This window comes from Aspergillus thermomutatus (assembly GCF_002237265.1).
Source record: "Aspergillus thermomutatus strain HMR AF 39 chromosome Unknown NODE_34, whole genome shotgun sequence".
Classification (NCBI taxonomy): domain Eukaryota; kingdom Fungi; phylum Ascomycota; class Eurotiomycetes; order Eurotiales; family Aspergillaceae; genus Aspergillus; species Aspergillus thermomutatus.
Window position 1 is genome coordinate 77,908 of NW_020798083.1, and position 16,075 is coordinate 93,982.

Below are 16,075 nucleotides of genomic sequence, written 5' to 3' on the forward strand. Positions count from 1 at the left end.
CACATCTTTCATAGGGTGAAGAGCCATAAATGTATGGAACAGTCCAGTCCTTATGGTCCGTGAGCAAAATATATACTCCGTGGTAACTCCATCATATGAGAACATCGTCTGATCATTGATCAACACACCACAATTTGTGCAAGACACAGCCTTCAGCTATGACCATAAATCCTCAGCAGTATCACTGGTATCTATTTGATCCCACTCATCACCATACCATCTCTGATATTCTCCGTATCTCCAATGACCGGGTGCATCGGACCGCTGCTCCCGACGCTCCGACCGTCGGGCCGACACGTGACCTCATCCAGTCCACCCGCACCGATGGCTGGGAGCATCAAGCACGAATGACTGGGCCCAGCAAGCGGAGAACCAGTCGGATCAGCTCTTGACTCGCGAGTGATGTGATGTCGTTATCAGTGATGGCTTGTTTCGGTCCCTGTAAAGTCGGAGGCCGAGTGAACTTAGTGTTTCCTAGAATCAAGAGTGGTATATTATTATAAACCGGTGATACCCATCATACCCCTCGTTCTATTAGCACACCATATTTCCCCCCTCCATCCTCTAAAGGTCTTACATCACCTCCACACACACACAGACAAGATGGAGGAAGAATCAGGGAAAATCACCATTTCCATTGACCGCGGTGGTACTTTCACCGATGTCCATGCCATTGTACCTGGTCGCCCAGATATCATTCTCAAGCTGCTTTCTGTCGATCCCGGTCACTATGAGGATGCCCCTACGGAAGGGGTCCGTCAGATCCTCGAGCTCGTGACTGGCAAGCCTCACCCTCGAGGACAGCCATTGGAGCTAGACCGCATCGGCTGTTTGCGAATGGGGACGACAGTTGCGACAAATGCCTTGCTTGAAAGGAAAGGTGCACGATCCGTACTCTTCACAACGAAAGGCTTCCGAGATCTCTTGAAGATTGGCGATCAATCGCGTCCCAACATTTTTGACTTAACAATGGCCAGGCCTGGTGTCTTGCCAGAAGGCGTGGTGGAGGTGGATGAGCGTATCGTCCCCTGTCATCCTTCTGCCGACAAGGACTGCTTCTCCGGCGCCCGCACCGTCGAAGGTGTGACAGGCGAGAAGTTTCGTGTGGTCAAGGAGCTAGATCTCGACGCCGTTCGAGTGGAGCTTCAGAGACTGAAGGAGCAGGGGTATCGGTCATTGTCCGTGGCGCTTGTTCATTCATACGCATATCCAGAGCATGAGCGCCTGATCGGCGAGCTGGCTGAGAGCATGGGGTTCTCCGTCACACTGTCTTCCAAATTACAACCCATGATCAAGGTCGTGCCTCGGGGGATGTCGGCCGCAGCCGATGCCTACCTTACCCCAGTCATCAAAACATACATTGATTCCATCTCTGCCGCCTTCGAAGGGGGCTTGGAAGAGCAGCGAGAATGCCGATTCGAATTTATGCAATCCGACGGTGGCCTGGTTGACTTTCGCCGATTCAGCGGGCTGAAGGCGATTCTGTCTGGTCCGGCTGCTGGGGTGGTCGGTTTCGCAGCCACCAGCTATGATCCCACTGAGAAGACTCCCGTCATTGGTTTCGACATGGGCGGCACATCCACCGACGTTTCCCGCTTTGCCGGCCATCTGGAACATGTTTTCGGATCCAAGGTTGCTGGCGTCCTCATCCAATCGCCTCAACTCGACATCAACACTGTGGCAGCCGGTGGAGGCTCCATCCTCACCTGGCGGAACGGCCTGTTCTACGTCGGTCCTGAATCTGCTTCGGCCCACCCCGGTCCGGCTTGTTACCGCAAGGGTGGTCCTCTGACTGTGACGGACGCCAATCTGTTCCTTGGTCGCCTGCTGCCCGAATACTTCCCCCACATCTTTGGTCCGAACGAGGACCAGCCCCTTGACCTGGAAGCCACTACGAAGCTATTCAACGAACTCACGGACAAGATCAACACTGAAAGGAGAGAAAAGGGCCAGTCAGAGTATACGCCGGAAGAGATCGCCTTGGGTTTCTTGAAGGTGGCGGACGAGTCCATGGCTCGCCCTATTCGTAATTTGACCGAGGCTCGCGGATATGAAACTGCTTCCCATCATCTGGCTTGCTTTGGTGGTGCTGGTGGCCAGCACGCCTGCTCCGTTGCCGCATCGCTTGGAATCTCCCGCATCATCATCCACAAATACTCCTCCGTCCTGTCCGCTTACGGTCTGGCCTTGGCTGAAGTCGTCAAGGAGTCTCAGGAGCCGGTCTCTGCTGACTACCAGGCCTCGCAGTCGACGCTGCAGAAACGATTCGACGGCATGACCAAAGCGGCTACCGAGGAGATGATGACACAAGGCTTCCGTGCCGACCAGGTCCATCATGAACTGTACCTCAACATGCGATATGAAGGGTCGGACACCAGCCTGATGATCTTGAAGCCGGAGGAGGACTCTGGCTTTCTCGAGCAATTCCGAGAGCGTCATCGCCGAGAATTCGGTTTCAACTCGGAGCGAGCAGTTCTCGTCGATGACATTCGCGTGCGTACCACCGCCTCTTCCAAAGTGCGGACGGAAAAGAGCCCACTGGTCCAGCTGAAGGAAGCGCCTTTGAAAGACGTCAGTGGTGAGCCTGATAATGTCACCAAGGCATACTTTGATGGCCACTCTAGCCGCATCGACACCCCTGTGTATCTGCTCGATAAGCTCGAGAAGAGCACTCGAGTACATGGGCCTGCCATCATCATCGACAAGACACAGACCATTGTGGTCGCACCCAGTGCTGTTGCAAGCATTCTGGAGACGTGCATCGTAATTGATCTCAAGGATACTAAGACCGATGCGTCTGCCGCCAACGATGAGTCATCCAACATCGATCCCATCCGGCTCAGCATCTTCGGCCATCGTTTCATGTCCATCGCAGAGCAGATGGGCCGTACGCTCCAGAAGACCTCGGTATCAACTAATATCAAGGAGCGTCTGGACTTTTCCTGTGCTCTGTTCTCCCCTGATGGAGGTCTTGTCGCCAACGCGCCTCATGTCCCTGTTCATCTGGGCTCTATGCAGTTTGCTGTCCGGTACCAGCACCAGAAGTGGTTAGGAAATCTGAAAGACGGCGACGTTCTAGTTGCCAACCACCCCTGCTGTGGTGGAACTCACTTGCCAGATATAACGGTACGCTCCACTATTTCCATCCGCTATCCTATGTACTGACATCACCAGGTTATTACACCCGTCTTTGACCGCCCCGGTGGCACGGAGATCATGTTCTATGTAGCATCTCGCGGCCATCACGCGGACATTGGAGGTATTCTCCCTGGATCGATGCCCCCCAAATCCACGGAGTTGTGGCAAGAAGGAGCGGCGATCGAGGGCGACAAGATCGTCAGCAACGGCGTCTTCGACGAAAAACGCATCATGGAGCTTCTGGTTGACGGACCCGCTCAGTACGACGGATGCTCGGGAGCACGATGCGTCAGCGACAACATCTCGGACCTGAAAGCGCAGATCGCTGCCAACGCGCGCGGTATCTCTCTGATCCAGGCTCTTTTCACCGAGTACGGCGTCGAGACCGTCCAGAAGTACATGTACGCCATCCAGCACACAGCCGAGAGGGCCGTCCGCGACCTCCTCAAGGGGCTCCACAAGAAGTACGACGGCCAACCCTTGGAAGCAGTCGACTACATGGACGACGGCACCCCGATCAAGCTCAAGGTCACCATCAATGGCTCGGACGGCTCGGCGGTCTTCGACTTCGCCGGCACCGGTCCGGAGGTCTATGGTTGCTGGAACGCCCCGATCGCCATCACCCACTCGGCGATCATCTACTCCCTGCGATGCATGATCAACGCCGATGTGCCTCTCAACCAAGGCTGCCTGGCCCCGATCGACATCCGAGTCCCATCACCCAGCATCCTCTCCCCGACCAAGACCGCCGCCGTCGTCGGCGGCAACGTCGTGACCTCGCAGCGCATCACGGACGTCGTGCTCAAGGCGTTCCGCGCCTGCGCCGCCTCGCAGGGCTGCTGCAACAACCTCACCTTTGGCACGAATGCGCGCACCGACCCGGACACGGGCGAGACGCTCCCGGGGTTCGGGTATTACGAGACCATTGCAGGGGGCAGCGGCGCCGGGCCGACCTGGGACGGGGAGTCCGGGGTGCACGTGCACATGACCAACACGCGGATCACGGATCCCGAGATCCTGGAGAAGCGGTACCCGACGCTGCTGAGGCAGTTCACCCTGCGCCAGGGATCGGGCGGCAAGGGTCTGCATCCCGGCGGGGACGGCGTGATTCGGGAGATTGAATTCCTCGCCCCGATGCAGTGCTCTATCCTCTCGGAGCGACGAGTGCATCGTCCGTACGGACTGGAGGGCGGGGAAGATGCGCAGCCAGGGTTGAATCTGTGGGTTACCACGGAGAAGGAGACGGGCGTGGAGCGACAGGTGAATATTGGCGGGAAGAATACAGTGTCCGTGAACACCCATGACCGATTTGTGATTATGACTGCTGGTGGTGGTGGATGGGGCGCTGCATGAGCATTTATCATATGTCATAGCGAGTTTAATAAGGAATGTTGACGAATCTAAGCAATACTCTGATTTCAAATTGAGTCTATACCTATGTACTTATCCATCTATCAAGTCTACGTAGACGTGGAAAATCACTCAGGAGTTGGTCGCCACCCTGGTTGGTCGGGAGCAATTGTTGTACTCTTGAAGTGTCCCAGCTCACATCTCTCAACACAGGTGTTTTTCCAGTCGAATAGCGCAGACTGAAGAAGCCATTGGATAGTGACGGAGCAAAGCACTGTGTATACCAAATTCAAGAATCATCCAATTCATTGCCACAATCTGCCAATGATCGTCCTTTATCTCCACAAATGATGGGACCCATGCTTTAGAGCCATGGCAATGGTAAAGTATCACGTCGAGGGGATGTTTTTCTCGGAAGGCACAACACCAGACGGATCATCTAGGCCGTTGATCGGAAGCAAGTCAAACACAATCTAATCGGTGGGTTAAGGGGTAAAAAGGAACGTGCTGCGTGTCAAAAGGAATAGACGCTAGTTCGGATTGGAAATAATACGCAGTGAGCCTCGGAAGAATTCTGGGCTCGGAAATGTCGTAGCGAGACATTGTCGCTAAGGCTCCTCGCATGAGCCTAAACAAGCATGCTGCAAGGCGATCTGTAGTGCGGAAGGGTGGAAGGACTAGGATGTGGTCTACTATGGAGTATTCTTATCTAATTAACCCAAATTGAGACATGTGAAGAGCTGGGACACTCATAATCCGGATATTTAAAGCCCCTGACCTGGTCTCTGCTGGAGAGAGACTCAAGATATCGACCTGATGACTCGGCGCCTGAGGCAGCACTCATGGTCTTCGCTTCGTCCGACGGAGCAGTTCCATCCAGGAGGTCATACAACAATGATCACCATTGGATCTGTTTCATTTAACCGAGAGAGGAAGAAGAACATATCTATACCAGTCAGCCATACTCAACAAGATGGCTTCCTCTTGTCCACCTCTCTATCTAATGATGAATGCTCTCATGACTGAACTCCTTGAAGAATGGCGACTCCATTCCTGCTTTACATAAGCAGAATCACATGTCAAAAGACAAAGACAGAAGAATGATTAACTAATGTAATTAGTGTTAATTTTATTTCTGATAAAGCCGGGGTAAAAAGAAAAATAGAAGCAAAAGAGCCATTCTAACAAGTTTTGCTATACTTACTACATACAGGGTGCTAGGCACAATGTGGATGATGTGGCAGATACCCTGATACTGACCTTCATGCTACAGCTATATCCTATTCTCATGATTCTCATCTGCAGTATGAAACAAAATGACCTGATCTGATGGCTTGACCAGGCATCATCAGTCACATTTACCCCGCCGGACCTTCACAACGAACAGCTGGAGAGCGTCCCCCTCCCTTGGCCGGTCGATTTAACAACCAGAAAGAATTTTCTCTTCCCTTGTTCTTTTTTCCTCTTCTTTTATCCGTCCTTCCCTTACCTAGACGTTCAGTTTGACGTTCCTGCCATGGGGAAACTACCCGCGGCCATTGTTATAGCCAGGTATGGTCGAAAGGGGTGGAAATTCATGAGCTCCTGATTTAGCGACTTCCTGCTGACACTCTGACCTCCAGACATGGCGCTCGACTAGATGCTGCCGACAAAAATTGGCACCTCACCTCTCCGACTCCCTATGACCCTCCCCTCTCCTATGGCGGTTGGCTCCAGTCTCGCGCACTCGGAGCTCGGATCATCGACCTACTGCAGTCGTTCGACGAGCATCCCCCAGTTTCGTCCTTGGTACCACGAGACGAGCCGAAATTCCCGTCATCGCTCCAGAAACCCAGGAAGAAGCGCAGAATCATAATTCATACTTCTCCATATCTTCGTTGCGTGCAGACTGCCATCGCGGTCAGCTCGGGAATCAGCCAGCACTATCCGGACACTGAGATTGTTCACCCCGCAGTCGCTTCAAACTCCGCTCAGGCCACTGGATATCCTATGGGATTAGCTGCAGACTCATCCAGAGAGTCTGTCTCGAGTCCGGTCACAGCTGTCCCTCCGATGCCTGCTCCCCAGGATCATCGGTGTCTTCTGCGCGTGGACGCATTCCTGGGTGAGTGGTTGAGCCCAGACTACTTTGACCAGATCACCCCTCCCCCCAAGTCAGAAAGGCTCATCGCTGCTGCCAAGGCCGAATTACTTCGGCGCGGGGACGACGTCGTTCCCGAAGCGGACACTGCCAACAAGCCGACTACAGGCTACTTCCCTGGAGGCTGGGGTGGTTTCACAAACCCTAACACAACCCCCGCTGATGAAACCGCAAACAATGTTGGCCCTTCCTCGGGTGTCACCCAACCTCAGGGCCAAAGGAACCGTGCAGGGAGCTACGACAGTCTCAAGTCCGCCGAAACGCCTCACGCTAGAAGAATCCTCGGCAAAATCAACACTGATCTTCCACCTATTCCAGACGGCGCATACACGCCTCCCACTCCAAGCTACGCCATCTCGCCCTCAGACCCCATCCCTGTAGGATATGTTACGCACGCGCGCAACGCCTGCGTGAAGATTGACTACCAGTGGGACAGCATGCGTGAGCCCCAGAACTGGGGCAGTGGAGGGGAGTACGGCGAGGAGTGGAGTGCCATGCACTCGCGCTTCCGTACTGGGTTCGAGCGAATGCTCTCCTGGTACCGCAACAACGACCAAGGTACCGGGACTGGCCGACCGCGGCGACACTCGCAACAGCCCGGAATCAACGGGGATCTACACCAGCCAGCTGATGAGGATGATGCGACCGACACCATTCTGGTCGTGATTACTCACGGGGCGGGATGCAATGCCCTGGTTGGGGCGCTGACTGGAGAGCCTGTGCTGTTGGATTTCCAAACAGCATCCCTTACCATGTCCGTCCGCAAGGACAATGCGGACGAACAAATTGAGGCAGACGGTCCTCTGGGGTACTTTTTGCCCTCTGGAACGTCAGAAGAGGCCCCAGTCACAAAAGGTTACAGCTTACGGCTTGTGGCCTCGACTGATCATCTACGTCCTAACGTGAATCCAATCCCGTCCACGTCCAGCTTATCCTCACCTAACAGCGTGGTCACTCCCTCGATTTCCGCTTATCGTCATCGACTTGCGTCGCGTCCTTCGCTTTCTCAGGGACAATTCATGATTGGTCCCTCCCCGAATTCGGGTGTCGGGTCGCGTTCTTGGACCCTTTTGCGCCCCTCTACAGCGCCGAAGGGCTCCAATGGCCTATGGGGCCCGGCCTCGATTATACACGAATCGGCTGATGATATTTTACCCAACTTTGGCGACCGGAGATCTGCTTCCTCTGATGCAGTCGTTACAGGTCAGGCAAACGGTTCTGCGCCAAAGCCTGAGGAGCCAGCCGGGCAATCAAACAATCTGCCTCAAAGGACCTTTTCCCAGCGAGGTCTCTGGGGTAGCATACCGGTATCTAAGGACCGGGAAGCCGCTACGAAACGACGCTGGACAGTGACTGAAAGAAGGGTATAGTCGGTTTTGTTTCGTTTCTCATGTTTGCTTCTACTTTTCTTGCTTTGAGTTTTCGTCAGGATACCTTGGGATGTTGGCCTGTCACTATTTATGTGTTTATCTGTTGATTTGCATAAGGCGAGGCGTTCAGGGAAATCTTGGTCTACCAATGCATACGACTCTACTCCTGGATGATGACATTGATCCTGTATACTCTCCATTCACAACGCTGTACCAAATCCGACGGCCATCACCACTTCCATTAATTGATATAGTCACCCCATGCTTACTGCAATATATCTGACTCGATCGATGATATCTGGAGGATCATCCTCGTGTCGTACGTCATTTGTTTACTGTAGATCGAACTATGGAGTTTCCACTGACGAACCCGCTGATCTCCGCGCGGATCCAGCTGCTGTAATTGGTGGTGGCAACGCTAGCTCCGCAGGTGCCTTGCAGCCTGGATGCCTCGGACAGCACCAGCTGATCCCCGGCCTGCCTTTATCTCGTTCAGCTGTCCTCCTCTTTCACTCCTCTTTCACTCCTCTTTCTCTCCACCTCTCCTGCTTGACATTGCTGTTCCCTATAAACGATGACTCCAATCGAACTCGATGGCCTCACCATCACACATTCCTCCAACAGAACAGGCACGCCTGATTTGCGTCTGATCCACTACAACGATGTGTACCATGTGGAGTACGGTTGTCCCCCTCACCGACCACAAGTTCTATCTCCATGACTGACCATGTCCTAGACCTGGGTCCGCTGAACCCGTTGGTGGTGTCTCCCGATTCCAGTCCGTGATTAACTACTATCGTTCTCACCCGCGATTTACCGGACTTCCCGACGTCCTGACCTTCTTCTCCGGCGATGCCTTTAACCCCAGTCTCGAGAGCACAGTCACCAAAGGGCGACATATGGTACCGTTCCTGAACAAAGCAGGGACGGATGTAGCTTGTGTTGGGGTACGTGAGCATGTTTCACACGGGGTTGATTGAGTCCAGGGTGTGGCGCTGATGTAACATGGCTAACACGCTGGCGGGTTTGACAGAATCACGATCTCGATTTCGGTGTCGCACAGTTTCGTCATTTGCGCAGCCAGTGCAGGTTCCCCTGGCTGCTTGCCAATGTTCTAGACCCGGCGCTAGGTCCAGACGTCCCGATCGCCAACTGCGAGAAGACTGTTATGCTGACATCGTCAAACGGACTGAAGGTTGGCGTTATCGGGCTGGGAGAGCGAGAATGGTAGGTTGTTGAAGGATACCTATGTTCCGGGGAGACAAATTGACAATCCCAAGGCTAGGAACCATCAACTCCCTCCCTCCTGATCTGATCTATAAGTCCGCCTCGAAAACCGCGTTAGAGCTCGCACCGAAACTGCGCCAACAGGGCGCGGATATTATTGTAGCCGTCACCCACCAACGAGAGCCGAACGACTATAAACTGGCGCAGAACCTTCCCCCTGGTACGATTGATCTTATCTTAGGAGGGCATGATCATTTTTACGGACATGCGGTGATCAACAACACCCATATCTTGCGATCCGGCACCGATTTCAAACAACTGAGCTATATCGAGGCGTGGCGCAAGGCCGATGGACCGGGATGGGACTTTGACATCGTCCGTCGCGATATAGTTCGAACGATTCCCGAAGATCCCGCCACCGTAGCGATGGTAGGCCGCTTGACCTCGAGCCTCAAGGCGAAGCTGGAAAAGCCGGTCGGATACACGGTTCGTCCGCTCGACGGCCGTTTCACCACGGTTCGTCAGAGGGAGTCCAATCTCGGCAACTTTGTCTGCGATCTCATGCGATTTTACTATGCCGCAGACTGCGCCATGATGGCCGGCGGGACAATCCGCGGTGACCAGATTTACCCGCCCGGTCTGCTACGACTCAAGGATCTACTAAACTGCTTCCCCTTCGAGGACCCGGTGGTCTTGCTCCGTGTCACGGGCTCAGCACTGATGGATGCTCTAGAAAACGGAGTGAGCCAGCTCCCCGCCCTCGAGGGACGTTTCCCGCAGGTATCGAATATCTCCTTTGGCTTCAACCCGTCTGCACCCCCTGGCTCGCGCCTCAACTGGGCCAAGGTGGGCGGGCAATCGGTCGAGTTCGAACGGAGCTATGTCCTCGCCACGAGGGGCTACATGGCACGCGGAAAGGACGGGTTCGCCTCTCTTCTCGTGCAGTCAGCCGGAGGCGACGTGGAAGAGATCGTCGACGAAGAGAACGGTGTGATGATCAGCACCATCCTCCGCCAGTACTTCCTCAGCCTCAAGATCCTGGGCAAGTGGCAGCGCTGGAGCAAGAGTCTATCGAGGCACTGGGCGCAAGTCCACCAGAATCTCCACTGCGACGGCTGGCTGAAACCCCCCTCCGCGCAACCCTCCCCTGTCTCCGAGAAGGTGCCCAGCCGGCCTCTCCCCTGCCGCCCGAATCTGAAACGCACCAACCACTACTTCTACGGCCGGTTCCCCGAAATCGAAGCAAATGGGAGTGGCAACGGCCGCAAGGACGAGGACCAAACGAGCATGGACTCGGACTCGGATTCGGATCCGGATATCTTGACCTCCCCACAGCCAACCACAAACTACGTCACCCTGCCCGCCCGCTCCGCCGCGGAGGAGGAGCATCGGCTGCGGCTTGCGCGCCGGGCGGTCCGGAAATGGATGCATGCCGCTGGGTTGAAGCCCGCGACGCTCAACACGGTCGATGATGCACAGGGCTTCACTCCGGCGTGGACGCCCGGCATCGCGCCCAGACTTGAGGGGCGGATTGTCATCGAGGGGTAGTTGCCGACCGCGTAGTCGCAGGCTGACCGTCGAGTTGTAGTTGGATTGTTTTGGGTAGATGTAGCATTTCGGGTGTTTGTCTTCTTATTCCAGCTCTGTGAGCAATGGTTACTTCTGGTCTACGCACAATAGAGAACGACTTATGATATATGACAGATAATAGATGGGATGCTTGGCAATTAGTACATATTCATTTGTTATATCATGTCTTTTCTATCACCCTCATTGCCCGTGTCAACCATCACATGAGAACACGAAATGTAGCACCACTGCTCATTGACTAGAAGCCTTACTCTTTTGCCTTCGTCTTGAGCAGGTAATCCCCTCCCCTCCACGCTTTGTAGACACCATACAAACCACTCACAGGCCAGAGGTTCCACACAGCATCTCTGATAGAGCCCCCACCACTGCCTTTACCATCCTCAGGCGCGGCAAGTTTAACCCGAACCTTTTGATACAGATCAGGCAGGTACGACGCATGATATCTCTCCCTCAGCTGGTCGTATTTCTTCCTGTCGTATATAGACCAGAATTCATCTTCGGTGTAGTACGCATGCGCATATAACCACTTCTTTCCGCCGAGTTCGCGAACTTTACCTTCCAGCCGGCGATTCTGGGCGATGAATTCAGCTGTGTTGCTGTGGAAGGGAGACGGAGCCCACAGGCCAAAGTTCATGAGGTACCCGTCCTCCTCTTGACCGGTCGGTGGCAGGACGGAATTGTTCGAACCAGTACGTGACATCAGCCCCTCTGAATGCCGGAGGGGGCACAGCCAGATGGGGTATGCGCCAAAATTCTGTTTCTGGTCCAGCCAGTCGAGGAACTCGGTTGTCGCAGTGTATGGTACCGCCACGTCTTGGATGATGTACCGCTTGGAGTGTCCGCTCTCGTGTAGAGCATGGTACATCACCCGCGTATGCATGAAATAGTCGAGAATGTAGCGTGTGATACAGTTGAATGGAACTAGGAAATACAAGTAGGCGTACCGGGCAACCCAGAACCCGCCGCGGTCATAGCGGAAAAGGTAGTCTGTCAACGGGATGTAGTCTAGTTCTCTTGAAAGTGAATTTGCACATTTCTGTGCATGAAGATAGAACCACGGATCCCGAGAGCCGGTGAAGCGTTGCGGTTTGGTATTTGCAGGCAAATAATCGGTCAGCCGTCCTGTACACACGACGATCTGGTCCTTGGCGAAGACAATCCCGTCGAGGTAATCGATCTGCGGATCAGCGGCCGCAGCACGGAAGATGTCCATGGCATTATCCATGCATGAGGTAGACTGGTACTTCAGCTCGACATAAGGTTTGGCCTGCCGGCACTGTACCTCGAGCAAGGTGACGACACCCAGAGTGCCGAATGCCGACGCAGCGCCCCAGAAGAGATCGGGATCCGTGGTTTTTGACGCAATCCGTACCTCGCCGTTTGGCAGGACTATCTCAATCCAATTAACAGTGGCATCAAAGAAGCCGTGCCGAAAGGAGCTGCTTTCGCCGGATGTCCCGGAAAACCCTCCCCCGGCAGTGATACCAGGAAACTCCATCACGACAAGAGGGACCAGGCCAGCAGCCAGAGTTGCCTGGACAAGCTGGTCCATGGGGACATTGGGTTCGACCAGCACGGTTTGAGCTTCGCAATCGGTGCGTATAACATGACTTAGGTGTGCGGTGTTGATGGTGTTGTTGTGATCATGTTGAGACTGCCGTGTACTATTTGTCGAGCCATGATAGATGCGAAATGGTTGTTGGCGACGTTGGAATTCTTTGACCTGACCGGCAATGGTCGCCACGGCCTCATTGTGATCGTCCATGTTGTGATGACTTGGGACTTTGTTGGAATGAGAGGAGAGCGGGTGATGACGTAGAGAAGTAGATAGATCTGACTACTCCGTACCTTGTGCTGGTTTGTATCCACACCAACTAGGCTACCGAATTACTCCGAAGTGGATCGACTAACGCACTTCCGGTTAGCAACAGTGCAGTCGCATTCTGCGGTCGAATGATTGTCTTAAACATTGCGAGTTTCGTAAACGATGATCTTCGAATGCAGGCGCAACACCCTTAGGATCATTTGAAACTTCCGACAGAGGCTATCACATCGATCGGACACCTTGTGCTCTGCAGCGGCGGTTCCCGGCGTGTTTCAGCTCGTTGCTAGGCATTTCTTGAAGCCATCCATATTGAAAGCATCATTGAACTCCAACTGGGCGCGCACCGGCCAAGTTCACGACTCTTCCACCGCCGCCGGCAGTAGCGGCAGCAAACTGAGATGCCATCGGTGAGGGGGGTTGCACCCATCCAGGCACAGTATCATCTTCTCCTTCCCGTGCAGAGATGGTTTGCCAGACATTCGGAAAGCCAGTAGGCAAGGCACCACGAAGTCGTGCACCAGGAATCGCAAACCGAGGATTTCTGTGCGTAAGGTATCCGCGCATGAGACCTTGAGTCAGGAGCGACGCAAGAATAGACTCAAGCTCGCGCATCATAGGTGTTGGCTTTTCTTGTCCCTGGTCTAGGTGATGAGCGTACGGATCTAGCTCAAATTGACTGTAGTCTGCATCTAGTTCGCCATCGACTAAGGTGCCCGTAGGATTGTCTTGCCATTGACCCAGAGCATCAAAGTAGCCGTCTGGAGCTAGATAGTCTCCATACTTGGATTGCAAAATAGCGTCAGACTCCAGCTCTCCGGCGTCAACGCCACTCACCCCGGTAAAGTCAGGATCTAATATCTTGAAGACGATCTGGGACCCAGAGTTGTTGCTACCCGCCTTTGCGTCCTGCGCCCTGCTGGGTTGTATAACTCCGATAGCTCCGAGGGATGCCTGAGTATGTTGCGACTGAAGCCATCGCACAGCCGTTTCCAGTTTGCTCAAGTAAAGATAGGGCGGCGGTCCGCGTTGGGATTGCCCTTGAGGTTCTCCGTGAAAGCCAGCGTGTATAAACACCTTACGTGCTAATGACCGCCATACTAGAATTTCACATCGATTCCGCAAAGGAAGCAAGATGCCTCGCTTTGCATACCATTCGGTCGTTGGCGAGTCCACTGCAAGATGCTCTCGGAAGGCAATGTAATCCCCGCGAACGATCAATTGGCAGATTGGAATGAATCGCTCAGCGAGTCCTTCGCATTCAGGCTTTTGCAAGAGTTGCAGTGAAGGGAAGCGGCCCATGATGATGTTGCATGGAATAAGGTACGTGAGAATCATGCGTTTCTGACTGACAGCCTGGCGGTGACACTGGTCGTAGGCAGCGTGCAATGCGATCTGCGCAGGATAGAAGAGGTTGTTGGAGAACAGATAGCGCCCGAGGTAATATAGATAAGTGACTCGCTGAGAAGCCGGGAAGTATTTCAGAGGCGGTGATTGGGCACTGATGCTGGCGAACATTTGTTCCGCATTTCGCAGCTTACCGCACTGTATGACTGTTTCAGTTGATGTGTACTTGATAACGATAGACTGTATGTCGAGGGTAAATGCACACCTGAAAGAGTAGTTTCAAGCACAGATTGGCCATAAGATAGATCCCCACTCGCTTGCCCTCAGGCTTTCCATGAATCCCTGGGGTGCCGCTACGATCGGTAAGGCACTTGATGAAGGCTTCACGGACAACATTTGCAGACTGCTCCACCAGGGTGACTTTCTCGACGCTCTCTTCCTGGTTCGAACTACCCTCCTGCCTCAATAAGTGTGCAATCAACTCCGGCCGACGGTCCAGACCCATTGCTAGCTTTGCAAGGACTTTGGACAAATAGAGGACGGTCGGTAGCACTATAACACCCATTTGACTGCCGCCGAGAGCTATGACGCATTGGCTGTTTGGTTCAAAAAGGTATGAATCAGTTATCGCGTCACGAAACCGCAATATCGGTGAGAGACTCGCCAGTGAACCGGGTCGAGACAAGCGGAAAATAGACGGCCGCGACTTACTTGAGAAGCCCCTTGAGCAGGTTGTAAGTCTCGAGGAGATTGTCGACATTGACATCGCGAAGAAAGCTAAAGTATAGCTTCATAAAGGTAGGGAAAGCCGCCCACGAGCTAGCTCCTTTGGTACGCGGCACAACCTCTTCGCATCGTCGTAATAGGTTTGCTTCTTTTGGCGATCCGCTGGGATACTGTTGCCGCAGCTCGTCCACCATTTGTCGGTACACGTGGGGTAGAGGAGGCTCGATCTGCAAGAAATCCTGAAGCTTGGCTCCATCGCGCTCTTTCACAAGATCAGTGATTCCTGCTAGGAAGCGATCCAATACAGGAGTGCCCTGGCCCGCCATAGTTGGCAATCGCGAGAAGCAGCAATAGGAGGAATAGTTTACGTCGGAAAGGTGGTGGGCAGTTTCAAGCTGTTGGCGACCATGGGAGCTCGGCGGTCGTATGAACTGTGAGGAGAGTAAGGAATTATCGACAAGAGCCCATTATTCTCACTATGCAAAGAATGAATCGAAGTCGTAAGCAGCGCAAAGAATGTGGTTGATCGCGTCTCTGTGGCAGAGACTTGACGACCGTAAAAGAAGCGGAAGAAGCTCCGGAGTTTAAGCTCTTTGTGGTGGGCGGAAGAGACGATAACTGACCGCCCGTAAGGACCTGTGAATTGCCTTTTGTGGTTAGTTCTACTGTTTGTTTTGGGAGCCTCTATCGACAGCGACAAACCCCCTTACCGTCAAGTACGGAATGGCTTTACGACCTGGATACAATGAGAGCATCGGAATCTCGACAATATACGTGCGGTCTTGATCACATGTGTACACGATTATCCTGCCTCTCCGGGCCCTATAATCTCAGGTGCACTTGATCTTTCGTATTGCAGATCATGGACTGCCCTGGGTCAAAAACATCTCGATAGGAGAATTGCAGAAGACTGCCTCTTCACGAAGCAATCTAGCCTGGCTAACTTGATATAATGTACTAAGAATTCAAGACAGCTTCGCTTCTCTGCTAGTGCAACAACTATGAAATATAAGGTACATATCTCAGGTTTGATTCCTGCTCTTTCGAAGCGAGGCTCTCCAAGGGCCTATTGCTTGCCATGTTTCAGAATCTCACCATCTCAGCACGTGCATTTTTATAGTAGTAAGAAACGAGCTTTTGGACATTGAGCTAAGAGCTTAGGCGCTATCATGAACTTGTTATGATGGCGAGTCGTCTGCACTATCCATTGAGATAGACCTTCATTGGTCTGCCTACCCCTGGTGAGTATCGTCGAAATGCTGTCAGACTGGTTAAAAATAACGCAGCCATGCAAATATCTTGCGAAACATTGATGCTGGCGTTGTGGGACGAGAACAATCACAGGCAAGAGCAAACAACTTTCAC

At 53.4% G+C, this 16,075-nt stretch overlaps 6 protein-coding genes across 6 annotated transcripts; 4 read left to right on the top strand and 2 right to left on the bottom strand.

The window, feature by feature from the left end:
* Positions 1-158: 158 nt before the first annotated feature.
* On the top strand, positions 159-392 carry CDV56_107375 (uncharacterized protein; the record flags this gene model as incomplete). Its single annotated transcript, XM_026760994.1, has 1 exon — positions 159-392. One exon carries the CDS (start codon positions 159-161, stop codon positions 390-392), a length of 234 nt encoding a protein of 77 aa, XP_026616817.1.
* Positions 393-603: 211 nt separating this feature from the next.
* CDV56_107400 (5-oxoprolinase) lies at positions 604-4,491 on the top strand (the record flags this gene model as incomplete). Its single annotated transcript, XM_026761019.1, has 2 exons — positions 604-3,126; positions 3,175-4,491. The coding sequence occupies 2 exons, from the start codon at positions 604-606 to the stop codon at positions 4,489-4,491; spliced, it is 3,840 nt and encodes a 1,279-aa protein (XP_026616818.1).
* A 1,513-nt stretch (positions 4,492-6,004) lies between these two features.
* On the top strand, positions 6,005-7,998 carry CDV56_107624 (uncharacterized protein; the record flags this gene model as incomplete). Its single annotated transcript, XM_026761243.1, has 2 exons — positions 6,005-6,039; positions 6,111-7,998. The coding sequence occupies 2 exons, from the start codon at positions 6,005-6,007 to the stop codon at positions 7,996-7,998; spliced, it is 1,923 nt and encodes a 640-aa protein (XP_026616819.1).
* Positions 7,999-8,572: 574 nt separating this feature from the next.
* Positions 8,573-10,773, top strand: CDV56_107732 (putative 5'-nucleotidase; the record flags this gene model as incomplete). Its single annotated transcript, XM_026761351.1, has 4 exons — positions 8,573-8,676; positions 8,735-8,945; positions 9,032-9,225; positions 9,279-10,773. 4 exons carry the CDS (start codon positions 8,573-8,575, stop codon positions 10,771-10,773), a joined length of 2,004 nt encoding a protein of 667 aa, XP_026616820.1.
* Positions 10,774-11,062: 289 nt separating this feature from the next.
* On the bottom strand, positions 11,063-12,580 carry CDV56_107823 (FAD-binding oxidoreductase; the record flags this gene model as incomplete). Its single annotated transcript, XM_026761442.1, has 1 exon — positions 11,063-12,580. One exon carries the CDS (start codon positions 12,578-12,580, stop codon positions 11,063-11,065), a length of 1,518 nt encoding a protein of 505 aa, XP_026616821.1.
* A 378-nt stretch (positions 12,581-12,958) lies between these two features.
* CDV56_107882 (uncharacterized protein) lies at positions 12,959-15,036 on the bottom strand (the record flags this gene model as incomplete). Its single annotated transcript, XM_026761501.1, has 3 exons — positions 12,959-14,182; positions 14,250-14,580; positions 14,696-15,036. 3 exons carry the CDS (start codon positions 15,034-15,036, stop codon positions 12,959-12,961), a joined length of 1,896 nt encoding a protein of 631 aa, XP_026616822.1.
* Between the last annotated feature and the right edge of the window lie 1,039 nt (positions 15,037-16,075).